The 13,595-nt window shown below is 51.4% G+C and overlaps 1 protein-coding gene across 1 annotated transcript in view; it reads right to left on the reverse strand.

Annotated features, from left to right (window-relative positions):
- EFL1 (elongation factor like GTPase 1) overlaps window positions 1-13,595 on the reverse strand; it is an 88,272-nt gene that overhangs the window by 9,203 nt on the left and 65,474 nt on the right. The window contains exons 17-19 of the mRNA XM_079764055.1: window positions 13,114-13,261; window positions 6,248-7,185; window positions 607-791 (exon numbers count right to left, since the gene is read on the reverse strand). Coding sequence (XP_079620181.1) covers window positions 607-791; window positions 6,248-7,185; window positions 13,114-13,261 — 1,271 coding nt within the window. The remainder of the gene's footprint in view (window positions 1-606; window positions 792-6,247; window positions 7,186-13,113; window positions 13,262-13,595) is intronic.

Raw genomic sequence — 13,595 nt, forward strand, 5'->3', positions numbered from 1 at the left:
TGTTTCTAACTCTCTATCCCTCTCTCTTCCTCTCTGTAAAGAATCAATAAAAAATATATTTAAAAAAATAAAATAAAAAAATATATATAAAAAAAAAGGCCTGGACTGCCTGCCCCTTCCCGTTACGACTCCCTCCCAAGTGAAAAGCCACGTGTTCCCCACCCTTTCTTCTCGCCCTGCCATGTGGATGTGTGAGGTCCTCCTTTTCGGTGACAGATAAGCTTCCCCTCTCAAGGCTAGAAAACACTTTTCCTCGGAAAGTAAGCTCCTTAAAGCTTTACTTTAAAAGGTGTTTGACGTCCTTTGTAAAATCTACACCGTGTCTCGAGAGGGAAGGAAGGAGGGAGTGTTCTGTGTTCAGTTTCACATCAAGCGAGGAGGAGGACGAGGTGTGGGTCATAAGCGCGTTACCGAGGGCCCCTCGGTGTGGACGGAGAGACCATCTGACCATCTGCGTGCTTCCTCCCGTCCGTCCCTCTGCCCAGCAGAGCCATCAGGAGGCCAAAGGGCCCGGGGGGAGGGGAGGGGACTCGCCGCCCTGGGCGTCAGCTGCAGGAAGCACATCCCGGATGGAAGGAAGGGAAGGGGGTGGGTGGGGGCTGTTACCTCCCAGTGGCTGAAGATCAGCTGCGGGCTGGCCAGGCCGCTGGTCCTCTTGCGGATCTCGTCGGCGAAGCCGAAGCTCTCGGCCACGGGCAGCGCGGCCTTGATGATGAACATGTCCGTGCCCTCCTTCATCTCCTCCTGCAGCACCCGGCCTTCCCGCTTGGACAGGACGGCGTACACCCGGCCTGCAGCACAGGGCATCTCTTACCTCCACGAGCCGCGCGAGGCCGCGCTTACTCTCGGCCCAGCGACAATCTCCGAGCGAAGTTAAGTCTGTTCCCAATCATTCTGGTTTCCGCCCTGGCCGGTCTGGCTCAGTGGATGGAGCCTCGGCCTGGGGACTGAAGGGTCCCGGGTTCGATTCCCGGTCAAGGGCACATGCCCGGGTTGTGGGCTCGATCCCCCATAGGGGGCGTGCAGAAGGCAGCCGATCCATGATTCTCTCTCATCATGGATGTTTCTATCTCCCTCTCCCTTCCCCTCTGAAATCAATAAAAATATATTTAAAAAAATAATAATAATGTTGGTTTCCAAAAGCATGGGTGTTTTTTAAGTGTTTATTTAAAAAGTAAACATGGCCCGGCCGGGCGTGGCTCAGGGGTTGAGTGTCGACCTATGAACCAGGAGGTCAGGGTTCAATTCCCACTCGGGGCACATGCCTGGGTTGCGGGCTGGATCCCCGGTGTGGGGCGTGCAGGAGGCAGCTGATTGGTGTCTCTCATCGATGTTTCTAACTGTCTATCCCTCTCCCTTCCTCTCTGTAAAAAACCAATAAAATATATTTATAAATAAATAAATATAAAACATCCGTGTGGGGGGTGTGTGTGTGTGTGTGTGTGTGTGGAGGGGGCTGGTAAAAGGATGACTAAAGTGGAGAAAACCGACCGTGAAGAGCAGGCCAGAGGCCAGCAGTCCCGCCCCTTCCGCCATGGGTCAGGCCGGCGTGAATCAATACTTGTAATTGAAGCGACGTGTAATTAATCATGTGCTTTGAGCCATTCAGTTTTAATTCCCCGAAAACTAAATCCTGAGACTGGGGTGCAGTGATGGGTCCCGGAGCAAAGGCAACAGCCAATCACCCCCCGGATGGGCCTGGCTCTCAGGCAGGTGCGGCCGAGGCGTGGCTGCGCCAGAGGCCCGCTAACCGGCCACTGTTCTCCCCGAGGAATCAGCAGGGTCGGGCGATGGGGGTTTTTGAGCGGGTGGCCTCTCACTGCAAACATATGTATATTTTAATCCTCACTCCAAGGATGTTTTTCCGTTGATTTTTAGAGAGAGTGGAAGGGAGAGGGAGAGACAGAAACATCGATGTGGGAGAGACACATTGATGGGCTGCCTCCTTGAATGTGCCCTGACCAGGGCCCGGGCCAGGGAGCAGCCTGCAACCAAGGTACGTGCCCTTGACCGGAATCGAACCCGGGACCCTTTGGTCCACAGGCCGGCGCTCTATCCACTGAGCCACACCAGCTAGGGCTCACTACTAACATTCTGATACCCCTTCAGCTGGGCATCTGCCCCCTCACCCCTCACGTACACAAACCAAGGCACCATAGGAGAGGCAGCCAACAGGGAAAAAAATGGCAACACAACAGTTAATCGATTGAAACGGTTTTGATCAGGGCTCCCCTTTTAAAAACTTCCTCACGCCCAGCCGGCGTGGCTCAGAAGTTGAGCGCCAACCTAGGAACCAGGAGGTCACGGTTCGACTCCTGGTCAGGGCACATGCCCAGGTGGCGGGCTCGATCCCCAGTGTGGGACGTGCAGGAGGCAGCCGATCCGTGATCCTCTCTCATCATTAATGTTTCCATCTCCCTCTCCCTTCCTCTCTGAGAGCAATGAAAATAAAATAAAAATGTTGAGGCCCTTAGGCCCTGTGAGCCTCTCCTTCAGCTCTGGGACCCCCAGACCAGAGAGGACCCAGCGCTCAGGATGCTGAAGCCAAGGCAGGCCCCGCCCCCAGGACACGCGAGGCTCCCCACTCGGAGCTCACGCCTGTCCCGCCTGGACACACTCAGGCCGACTCCACCATCGAATCCTCTTTATCTGTCTAAGCCCATTCAAAAGCAACCGCACCCCTAGTCTCCCGTGATGGCCACCCTCAATGCAATCTCGTCGCCATTTGGGCTTCACGGGCCCTGTGCGCTCCTTCATGGCGTTACACATCACTAGAGGCCGGGTGCACGAAATTCGTGCAAGGGGCCTGGCCCTCGCAGCCCCAGCTTCGCCCGGAAGCTCATCCAGCTTGTTGTTCTGCTGTTCGGTCTAATTAGCATATTAGTTCTTTATTATGTAGGACTAGAGGCCCGGTCCATGAAAATTCATGCACTGGAGGAGGGGGGTCCCTCAGCCGGGCCTGCCCCCCTTCACAGTCTGAGAGCCCTCAGGGGCAGGAGGCAACCCAGCGATCAGGGCAAGGCGACGCCCATCACACCTCTGCTGCTGCCACTGCTGGCAGCACAAGCCTCGGACAGCCCTGGTTACCTGAGCCTCGGGCGGCCCTGGGCGGCTGGGGGGCTGAGGGGACTGGGCACCGCCGTCTTTGAGGGCGGGGCAGTCAATTAGCATATTTCCTCCTTATTGGCTGCAGGTGCCGCCATCTTTGAGGGTGCGACAGTCAATTAGCATATTCCCTCCTTATTGGCTGTGGGCGCCGCCATCTTTGCGATGGCGTGAGGGTAAATTAGCACATTCCCTCTTTATTAGATAGGGTTGCACGTGCATCTCTGTCCATCACAGCCAGGAAGACTGGTCTGCAGGTTCTACCATTTTCAGAGCCGGAAGTGTGGGAATTAAAGTCATGTGCCCCCCCCCGCCGCTCCCCCCCCACCCAGAGCTCAGGAAAGGAAACAGCTGCTCACAGCCGTGTTTTCTCTAATAGTAAACAAACAGGAAACAATGTGGATCCCAATTTGGGGGCGACAGGAAGTCTGTGACAGCATCTCAAGCTGACATGATGTTACAAGGAGATTAAACATGAACGTGACATCCCGGAGCAGCCAGATGGAGGCGGGCTTATAGAATCGGCAATAAACGCAAAAAGCAGGACACAGCCCTGCTTCTCCTGTGAGAATACACGTATACAAGATGGGCTACTGAGGACAAAAATTATAGAAGACGACGGAAAATGAAGGGCAGATTTCCAAGGAGGATTTTCTCTCTCTCGCCCTGTGGTTTCTGTCACTGCTGGTAACACAACAGCAATGGGTGGGCGCTTGGGAGCCTCATAAAACAGGTCCCACTAACCCCTCTTCCCGCTGCCTGAGGCAGGCAGACTGCTAGCTACATCGACTGCTAAATGCAGCACATGTGGCCGACAGGATGCAGATGGGCCTCGACCGGGCGTGAGATAAAGCGCGCTGGGGACGGGACGGGGAGTGTGGGCTGCTGGCGGCTGTATAGACCGACCCGGCCACGTTCCTAGGATGTCAGCAAGCGGCCCCACTGGGCGACGCCCTCAGCGTCGTGTTCGTGTCCTGCTCACGGCCGTGTCTCCTCACCGTCAGCGACCTCGAGGTGCGGAAGGCACGGGAGCGAAGCCAGAGCGGACGCGGAGCGGGCAGGGGCACACGCGCTCGGACAGACTTGGGATAGCCGGGGAAGAGCTCAAACGAAGCCCTGGCCAGTGTGGCTCAGGGGATAGAGCGGCGGCCTGCGGACTGCAGGGTCCGGGTTCAATTCTGGTCAAGGGCACATGCCCGGATTTCAGGCTCGATCCCCAGTGGGGGGGAGTGCAGGAGGATTCCATTATTTCCTCTTATCATTGATGTTTCTCTCTCTCTCTCTCTCCTGCTCCCTTCCTCTCTGACATCAATAAAAATATATTTTTTAAAAAAGAAAAAAGAGACTGGTGCAGACACTGCTCCTAACCAATCCTCACACACAGCGGCCACCTCGCAGGCCCACGAGGCCTTGCCCAGTGGGGTCGGGGCCTGGATGAGGTGCAGTTGAAGGCACATTCTGTTCCTGAGAGAGAAGAGGGCAGGTGCCCGAGGGTTAAGACAGGCATCTCTCCCTGCAAAGCGCTGCGACGGAGCCTGCGGGCCAAGGGCAGGGGGGCAGGGTGAAGGTCAGAGGGCAGGGTGACACCGACAGTTCCAGGGTCTGACCCAAGGCCGCCTGGTCACACACGGGTCCCGGGGATGATTTCTTTCTTTCCTTATTTTTTTTTTAAAATATATTTTTACTGATTTCAAAGGAAGGGAGAGGGAGAGAGAGATAGAAACATCAATGATGAGAGAGAATCATGGATCGGCTGCCTCCTGCACACCTTCTACTGGGGATGTGCCTCAACCAAGGTACATGCCCTTGACCGGAATCGAACCTGGTACCCTTCAGTCCGCAGGCCGACGCTCTATCCCCTGAGCCACACCAGCCAGGGCAGGGGGATGATTTCTTAACAGAAATGAGAACACAGACACAGACGGTTGATTCAAGAGAGATGACTCAACAGCCTGCTGGGAACGGCAGGCTGGGAACGGCCAGCAGCAGGGCCTGGCTCCGAGGGTTGAGCCAAGAGGTGTCTTTTCACAAAGCTAAGGACACGCCCCCCTCCCGCCCCCACCCCCAATAGGGTGACACGGGAGAGATGGCGATCTGGAAAGGACAGGAGTCCCCGTTATCCTGGGAGGTCACAGGGGGAAGGGCCGCTCAAGGGCCTAGACGGACCCTGGACACATAAATATGAAAAAGGGGATTAATGTGTTAAGATGAGTGTTGGGTACTTCTAAAAACAAATAAAAACGTATCTGCAGGTGAGGATTAAAAAAACAAAAAAAAGAGGGCCCAGCCAGCGTGGCTCAGGGGTTGAGCACCAACCTAGGAACCAGGAGGTCACGGTTCGATTCCCCGTCAGGGCACATGCCCAGGTTGTGAGCTCCATCCCCAGTAGGGGGCATGCAGGAGGCAGCCAATCCATGATTCTCTCTCATCATTGATGTTTCTCACTCTCTACTTCTCCCTTCTTCTCTGAAATCAATACAAATATAATTTAAAAATAAAAATAAATAAAAACAGCCCTAACCGGTGTGGCTCAGTGGATAGAGCGTCGGCCTGCGGACTGAAAGGTCCCAGGTTCAATTCCGGTCAAGGACATGTACCTTGATTGCGGGCACATCCCCTGTAGGAGGTGTGCAGGAGGCAGCTGATCGATGTTTCTCTCTCTCTCTTCCTCTCCCTTCCTCTCTGTAAAAAGTCAGTAAAATATATATATTTTTAAAAAAGAGTCTCTATTTGTTGCAAAAGATCTTCAGTGAAGTTTTTCTCCCTCCTCAAGATTTTAATATTTAAGTCCTCTGGCTTTCAAAGATCTTAGTGTCTTAGTAAATTGGATGATAATGGAGGTTCTGTAAACAATATTAAGCCCTAGCAGGTTTGGCTCAGTGGATAGAGCATTGGCCTGTGGACTGAAGGGTCCCTGGTTTGATTCCAGTCAAGAACACATGCCCAGGTTAAGGGCTCGATCCCCAGTGGGGGGCGTGCAGAAGGCAGCCAATCCATGATTCACTCTCATCATTGATGTTTTTCTCTCCCTCTCCCTCTCCCTTCCTCTCTGAAACCAATAAAAATAAATATTTTAAATAAAAAAAATATTAAGCGAGATTCCACTTTCTCATCTAGACTTCCCATAATCCTCCTTCCTTACCGAGCACGTCGCTGGTGGCCATGATGTCGCAGGTGTACATGGCCGCCATCAGGCGCTGCGGCTTCACCTGCAGGGCGTAGCGACAGGCCTCCTTCATGGTGGCGATCAGCTGCCCCGACAGGGGCCCATAGCAGTCCGCCAGGGCCGGCTCGGGGTGGCCGCCTCGCCGCCCTTCGCCCCCGTCTCCCAGGGGACCGCTCGCCGCTCCCCCGGGCCCCTCTCCCGCCAGGTCCCGGTTCTGCCTCTCGCTGGCTCCCGTCTCCTCGAACTTGCTCTGGTCCCATCTCTCCAGGACGAAGCAGACGCCCATGAGCGGCTCCTCGCACATGGGGCCGGCGAGGGTGGCCAGCTGGAAGCCGCTGACGATGCTGTTGCCCACGTCCCGGTACCTGCTGGCCTCCTGGGTGGCCGTGCCCGCCGGGCCTGCCCACACGGAGCTCCGGAAATCGGCGCTTTTGTTCACCAATATGTTGGGCCCACATTTTCTGGGGCCGAACGACCAGATTTGGTCCACGGTGTTCCTCCACTTCCTGCCTGTCAGGTGCTGCTCCAGCTTGCCCTTGAATTCCCGAATTTTCTCCTGGGTCTTCTGGGTCAGCGGGGCACCCCTGCCCTCGTTCACAGACGACGCCAGCTGCTCCATGGCACGGATCACGTCGCTGTGCTCTTCCAGGAGCCGCGTGACTTCCTCCGGAAGGGGCACGGCCCGGACACTGAGCGTGGCCAGCTTGTTGGGCGTTGTCATGGTGACCAGCCCGTCGGCGTCCACCTGGACCCCCTCGGGGACCCTGCTGTGGTCGTCCCGGGCCTGGTGGATGACGGCCACCTTCTGCTGCCTGCCGATGTCCTCGTTGACCATGTCCACGCGGGGGGGTTTGGTGATGGTCTCTCGGAATGGGATGATGGGTTCGGAGACGCTGATTTCGATCTTTGCAAACCTACAGACAGATCCATGAGAAAAAGGGCAGAAGGCTGTGACAAAAATAGCATCGAAATGGCCCCCCCTAGAAATAGCACACAATGGAAATTCTGCAAAAAAAACCACCACACAGAGATGCCGGGAGGCAATTCCAGCATGTCATAATTATAAAGAGTTTTATCAAAAGGTTGATGAAACTTGGGGGCTCAACCAGGGCTGAGCCACATATGTAGTCACCTGTTGGAACAGCTAAACGGCACTTCCCCCAAACCTGAATAGGATAATCGTTTGCTGCCAGAGAGCTCAGGGCATTGTAATCTACATGTTATTGCCTCCTGTTGGCCAAACACCTGAACAGCTGTAGGCTATTCCCCGATCTGACAATGCTTCTGTAAACCCTACCCTCTGAAGTGTATTATCACCACCTTGCCTTAGGACAAATTGTGTTAATAAAAAGCAAGGGTCCTGAGACCAGGAGAGAGTCTTTAGCTCCTTTAGCTGAAGCTCCTCTGACCCCCAATGCCTTTCAAAATTATCTTTCCTCTTTGGACTCCTTACTGAATCTATGCACAGCCTTTCCCCAGGTTGCAGAGCCCTTCGTAATGCGGGGAAAGAACCCCGGCACACAGAAACATAAAAATTCTGCTATTCTGAGAGAGAAATCACGTTCATTTCCGATCGAAAAGCCTGATGGGAACATTCCTTCAGGGGGTTCTTTTCTTTGCATGTAGTAGGATGTCACTGTTTTGTTCATTCTCAAAATAAATAAACCACCTGTTTCGATAAGAATGTTTTTGTTTTTTTAAAAATATTTTTATTGATTTCAGAGAGGGAGAGGGAGATAGAGATTTTCAGAAACATCAATGATGAGAGAGACTCATCCATCGGCTGCCTCTTGCACGCCCCCTACAGGGGATCGAGCCTGCAATCCAAGCATGTGCCCTTGACTGGAATCGAACCCGGGACCCTCCAGTCTGCAGGCCGACACTCTCTGCTGAGCCAAACCAGCCAGGGCGATAAGAATGTTTTGAATGGAAAAATAAACGTTTTAATAAGATTTGACACATGAGCCCTACACGGTTTGGCCTGTGGACTGAAGGGTCCCGGGTTCGATTCCCGTCAAGGGCACATACCTCAGTTGCAGGCTCCTCACCGGCCCGGGCCCTGGTTGGGGCACGCGCAGGAGGCAATCAATCAATGTGTCTCTCTGACATCGATGTTTCTGTCTTTCCCTTTCTCCCCCACTCTCTAAAAAAATTAATGGAAAAATATTCTAGGGTTAAAAAAAAAAAAAAAGATTTGACACACGAATTCTGTAAAATAATGTTTGCTGATTTACACTGAGTGGCCAGATTATTATGATCTTTGAATGCATAATAATCTGGCCACTCAGTGTGTATGTGTGTGTGTATATATCTATATATATAGGTATATATATATAGATATATAGATATATAAAATTAGAGGCCCGGTGCATGAATTTGTGCATGTGTGGGGTCCAGCCAGCCTGGCCAGGGGGTGGGGACATGGCTGGTTGGCCGGCCTGCCTGCTGGTCGAACTCCTGGTCGAGAGGACAATTTGCATATTAGCCTTTTATTCTATAGGACAATGGTCAGCAAACCGCGGCTCACGAGCCACATGCGGCTCTTTGGCCCCTTGAGTGTGGCTCTTCCACAAAATACCATGTGTAGGCGCGCACATATAGTGCGATTGAAACTTCATGGCCCATGCACAGAATTCGGTTTTCGGCCTGGGCGAGTCTATTTTGAAGAAGTGGCATTTAGAAGAAGTGGGGGTGTCAGTCGCATGTGGCTCGCGAGCTGCGGTTTGCCGACCACTGCTATAGGATATACACTGAGTAGCCAGATTATTATGCGTTCAGAGATCATCATAATCTGGCCACTCAGTGTAAGTGTGTGGAGAAGAAAAGTTCAATGATTCTAACTCTAAACAGACGAAGAATCACAGAAGTTGGAGACAGCTGGCCAGCACCTGCCTATGTACTGGCTTTGATGACGAGGCTCAGTCGAGGCAAGCAGGAGGCAGGAGTTCGTCTAGAGGAGTTCCTGCAGCTACTGTGTGGGTATCTGCACTGTCGCTACTGAACGCCTGGAATGTGGCGAGTACAGCTGGGGAAAATTCTTACTTAATTTTAATTACATCAACATAGCCACACAGAGCCCGGGCTGGTGTGGCTCAAGGGCTAGAGCACCAGCTCACAGATGGAAGGGTCCTGGGTTCGCTTCTGGTCAAGGGCACGGACCTCGGTTCAGGCTCCACCCTCAGGCCTGGTCAGGGCATGTGCAGGAGGCAACCAATCGATGTGTCTCTCTCACATCGATGTTACTCTGTCTCTCCCCCTCCCTTCCTCTCTCTCTAAAAATCAGTGGAAAAATATTCTTGGACGACGATTAACAAAAATAAATAAATAAATAAATAAATAAATAATTAAAATAGCCATACATATCTACGAGGCATTTGGAATGGGACTAGTCTGATAGAAAACTGACATTTTTATTTTACTTAACTTCAACTGATTTAATTTTTAAAATATATTTAATGGATTTTTTACAGAGAGGAAAGGAGAGGGATAGGGAGTTAGAAACATCAATGAGAGAGAAACATCGATCAGCTGCCTCCTACACGCCCCTTACTGGGGATCGAGCCTGCAACCCGGGCATGTGCCCTGACCGGGAATTGAACCTGGGACCCTTCAGTCTGCAGGCCGACGCTCTATCCACTGATCCACACCAGCCAGGGCTGGAAAGCCCCTTCCCGCATGTTATATCGAGTTTAGTTTCATGCTGCATTTTCCTCCAAGTGAGAACTCCTCTAGACGAACTCCTGGCTCCTGCTCGCCTCCCTGTTCACAGAGGGTGGATCCCGGACACGGGCAGGGAGTGATTCTGATGATAATGAAACCCTGCGGTATTCCTGGTTCTTCTGTTTTCTGCCTACCTCACTCCCAGTGAACGCTAAAGCTCAGGTCCGGCCTATGCATGCTATTGGCAACGTGGATGATTGATGTGTAAGTGTACTACACGGATCTGTGTGTGTACACATACATGTAATATGAAATGTGGAGGTCTTGAAATAATACTTTTCCCTGGGAAATGTTATTCAGTGAGGGAAATAATATTAAAAGTTTTTAAAATGCTTTCATCTGACTCTAGACTTATTTCTGCTTTCTACATTTTTTTTGAGTTGGAGGCACATATATGGTTTATCTGATTTTATACTTTTCGGTACATTTTAAAACTCAAGAAGTAATATCCTAAAAATAATGTTACCAAAATTGATTCTAGAATACAGAACCTAAATAGACCATGTGGTGTGTGGAAGACAAAATGTGAAAAAAAATTTATTTCCAAGAAAGGTTTGGTTTCGCCAGTTTGTTCACTGTCAAGGATTTGCTCATTTCATATGCTTTATATATTGTAGATTATACAATATGGATGTCCATTTGATGTATTAATTTAAAGTTACTTTGATTCCTGAACCTGACAGAGACTGCATACATAGGCAAAACTATAGTTCAAACATACCTAAGAAGTCAGATATAAAACCTACGATAAGCTAACAATGAAAAAAAAATGGCTATATGTGCTTTATTTATTTACTAATCACTTATTACTAGTATAAACTAGAGGCCCGGTGGACGAAATTCCTGCACAGGGGTCGGGGGGAGGGGCCCCTCAGCCCAGCCTGCACCCTCTTGCAATCCAGGACCACTGGTTCCTAACCGCTGGCCTGCCTGCCTGCCTGATCACCCCTAACTGGTAGCCTGCCTGCCTCATCGCCCCTAACAGCCTCTCCCTCAGGCCCCCACCACCCTGCAGCTTCATCTGGAAGGACGTCCAGAATGACGTCCGGAAGGTCGTCTGGCTGTCCGGTCTAATTAGCATATTACGCTTTTATTATTATAGAGGAGACACTATGCTAAGTATTTTACACGTACTATTTCTTTGTTCTATCATCCTCATTTTGTAAAGGAGAAAAGCAGATAAAAATAAGGAACTTCTCCAAAGTCCAAAAGCAAGTGGAGAAGCCGGGATTCAAATCTAGATGTGACTTCAGAATCCAGGCCCTTACTGTTAAGATATATAGAAACATCAAAACGAACAGCATATTTAAAGAAATAACTTTAGTTTTTATCACGGGTTATAAAAATGGATTTGGCTTAGATTTATTCAAATAACCTACCACATTAGAAGTGTCAAATAATCTATGTAACGATCTTTAAAACGGTCAAATGGCACTCAAGAAAATTAAATGCTTATCCTCATTTTAAAAACGAAAAGCAATGGAATGGGAAAATACTTTTTGAATTATCATTATTTAGAAAAAATATGGTCATACAGTTAGGACTAAGAAAATAAGCTACGCACAGCTTTGAAACTATAATGATCGCCCGGCCGGCGTGGCTCAGTGGTTGAGTGGTGACCTAGGAACCAGGAGGTCACGGTTCGATTCCCGGTCAGGGCACATGCCTGGGTTATGGACCCGATCCCCAGTGTGGGGCGTGCAGGAGGCAGTCGGTCAGTGATTCTCTCTCATCATGGATGTTTCTCTCTCTCCCTCCCTCCCTCTCCCTTCCTCTCTGAACTCAATAAAAATGTTTCTGTCTTTGCCGCCCCCCCCCCCCCCCCACTCCTCCTCCTCTTCTGTATTCTCCTAATCGCTTCAATAACATACCTTGCCTTTAGAATAAAGAGGGAAAACATGACTTACAAAAAGTGACCTGGGATGCCTACTTTATGACATGCACAGATTCCCAGGACAGAGCACGAGACCTCCTGAGGTTTGCCCTGCAGAGACCACACCAGTCAGAAAAGACGTCGGTCCTAACCACAGCCTGTCTACAAAAGGTGATTTTATTTTGTTGTCCTGATGGACCATGTGTGTGTATAAAGTAAAATATATACATGAAAATATTTTGACTTAAGCTAAAATGCAAAATTAGCGCTAGCTGGTGTGGCTCAGTGGATAGAGGGTCGGCCTGCAGACGGAAGGGTCCCGGGTTTGAGTCCAGTCAAGGGCACGTACCTTGGCTGCAGGCTCCTGGTCCTGGTTGGGGGCATGCGGGAGGCAACCAATCGATGTGTCTCTCTCACAGCGGTGTTTCTCTCTGTCTCTCCCTCTCTCTTCCACTCCCTCTAAAAATCAAAGAAAAAAATATCCTCAGGAGAGGATTTAAAAAATTTATAATAATAAAAGCATAATATGCTAATTAGACCAGACAGCCAAACGACTTTCCAGACATCATTCCGGACGAAGCAGAGGTGGTGGGGGCCCAGGCAGAGGCGGTTAGGAGCGATCAGGCAGGCAGGCAGGCAGGCAGAGTGGTTAGGGGCGATCAGGCAGGCAGGCAAGTGGTTAGGGGCAATCAAGCAGGCAGGCAGAGTGGCTAGGGGTGATCAGGCAGGCAGGCAGGCAGGCAGGCGAGCGGTTAGGGGTGATCAGGCAGGCAGGCGAGCGGTTAGGGGTGATCAGGCAGGCAGGCGAGTGGTTAGGGGTGATCAGGCAGGCAGGCAGGCAGGCAGAGTGGTTAGGGGTGATCAGGCAGGCAGGCAGGCGAGCAGTTAGGAGCCAGTGGTCCTGGATTGCGAGAGGGATGTCTGACTGCCAGTCGGACATCCCCCAAGGGGTCCTGGACTGCGAGAGGGTGCAGGTCAGGCTGAGAGGACCCCCACCCCCCGTGCACGAATTTCGTGCACTGGGCCTCTAGTAATAACAATAAAATAGAAAATAAAAATGCAAAATGATTCAAGTGCAGAAGTGAATGTCAGTCGTTAAAAATTAAACCTACGATCCAATAACATGCGGCAGTTCCTCTTTAGGGGAATCTCACTTTTTCTCCCCAAACCAACCGCGGATGGCTTAGGCAGCCCTGGAGCGCCCAGTGACCCTGGGGCCGGCCTCTCTCCGGCGCGCCCCACAGCTGACCTTTCCCGTAAGTCGTCCAGGCAGCGCTGAAGGTGGATCTCCCCCGCGGTGACCAGCACGTGCTCGCCCGTTTCCTGAATCAGAATCTGCACACAGGGATCGGCCTGGTTCAGCAGCTTCATTCCTCGGACGAGCTGAGGCATCTCACCTGGACCGACAGACGGAACACGGGTCACGTACACAACGTAAGACCAGTACAATCTAAGGAGGATGCCCTTGCCCGGCCGGCGTGGCTCAGTGGGTGAGCGTCGACCCATGAACCAGGGGGTCGCGGTTCGATTCTCGGTCAGGGCACGTGCCCGGGTTGCGGGGGGCAGCTGTCAATGATTCTGTCTCGTCATTGATGTTTTTGTCTCTCCCTCCCTCGCCCTTACTCTCTGAAATCTATTAAAAAAAAGAGAGAATGATCTTGCAATGGAAGGGAAAAGGACAATGAGATAAACTCTTAAAAGAACAGTTTATTTCCCTTGCACGCAGCGATG

Source organism: Cnephaeus nilssonii (assembly GCF_951640355.1).
Source record: "Cnephaeus nilssonii genome assembly, chromosome: 24".
Taxonomy (NCBI): Eukaryota; Metazoa; Chordata; class Mammalia; order Chiroptera; family Vespertilionidae; genus Cnephaeus; species Cnephaeus nilssonii.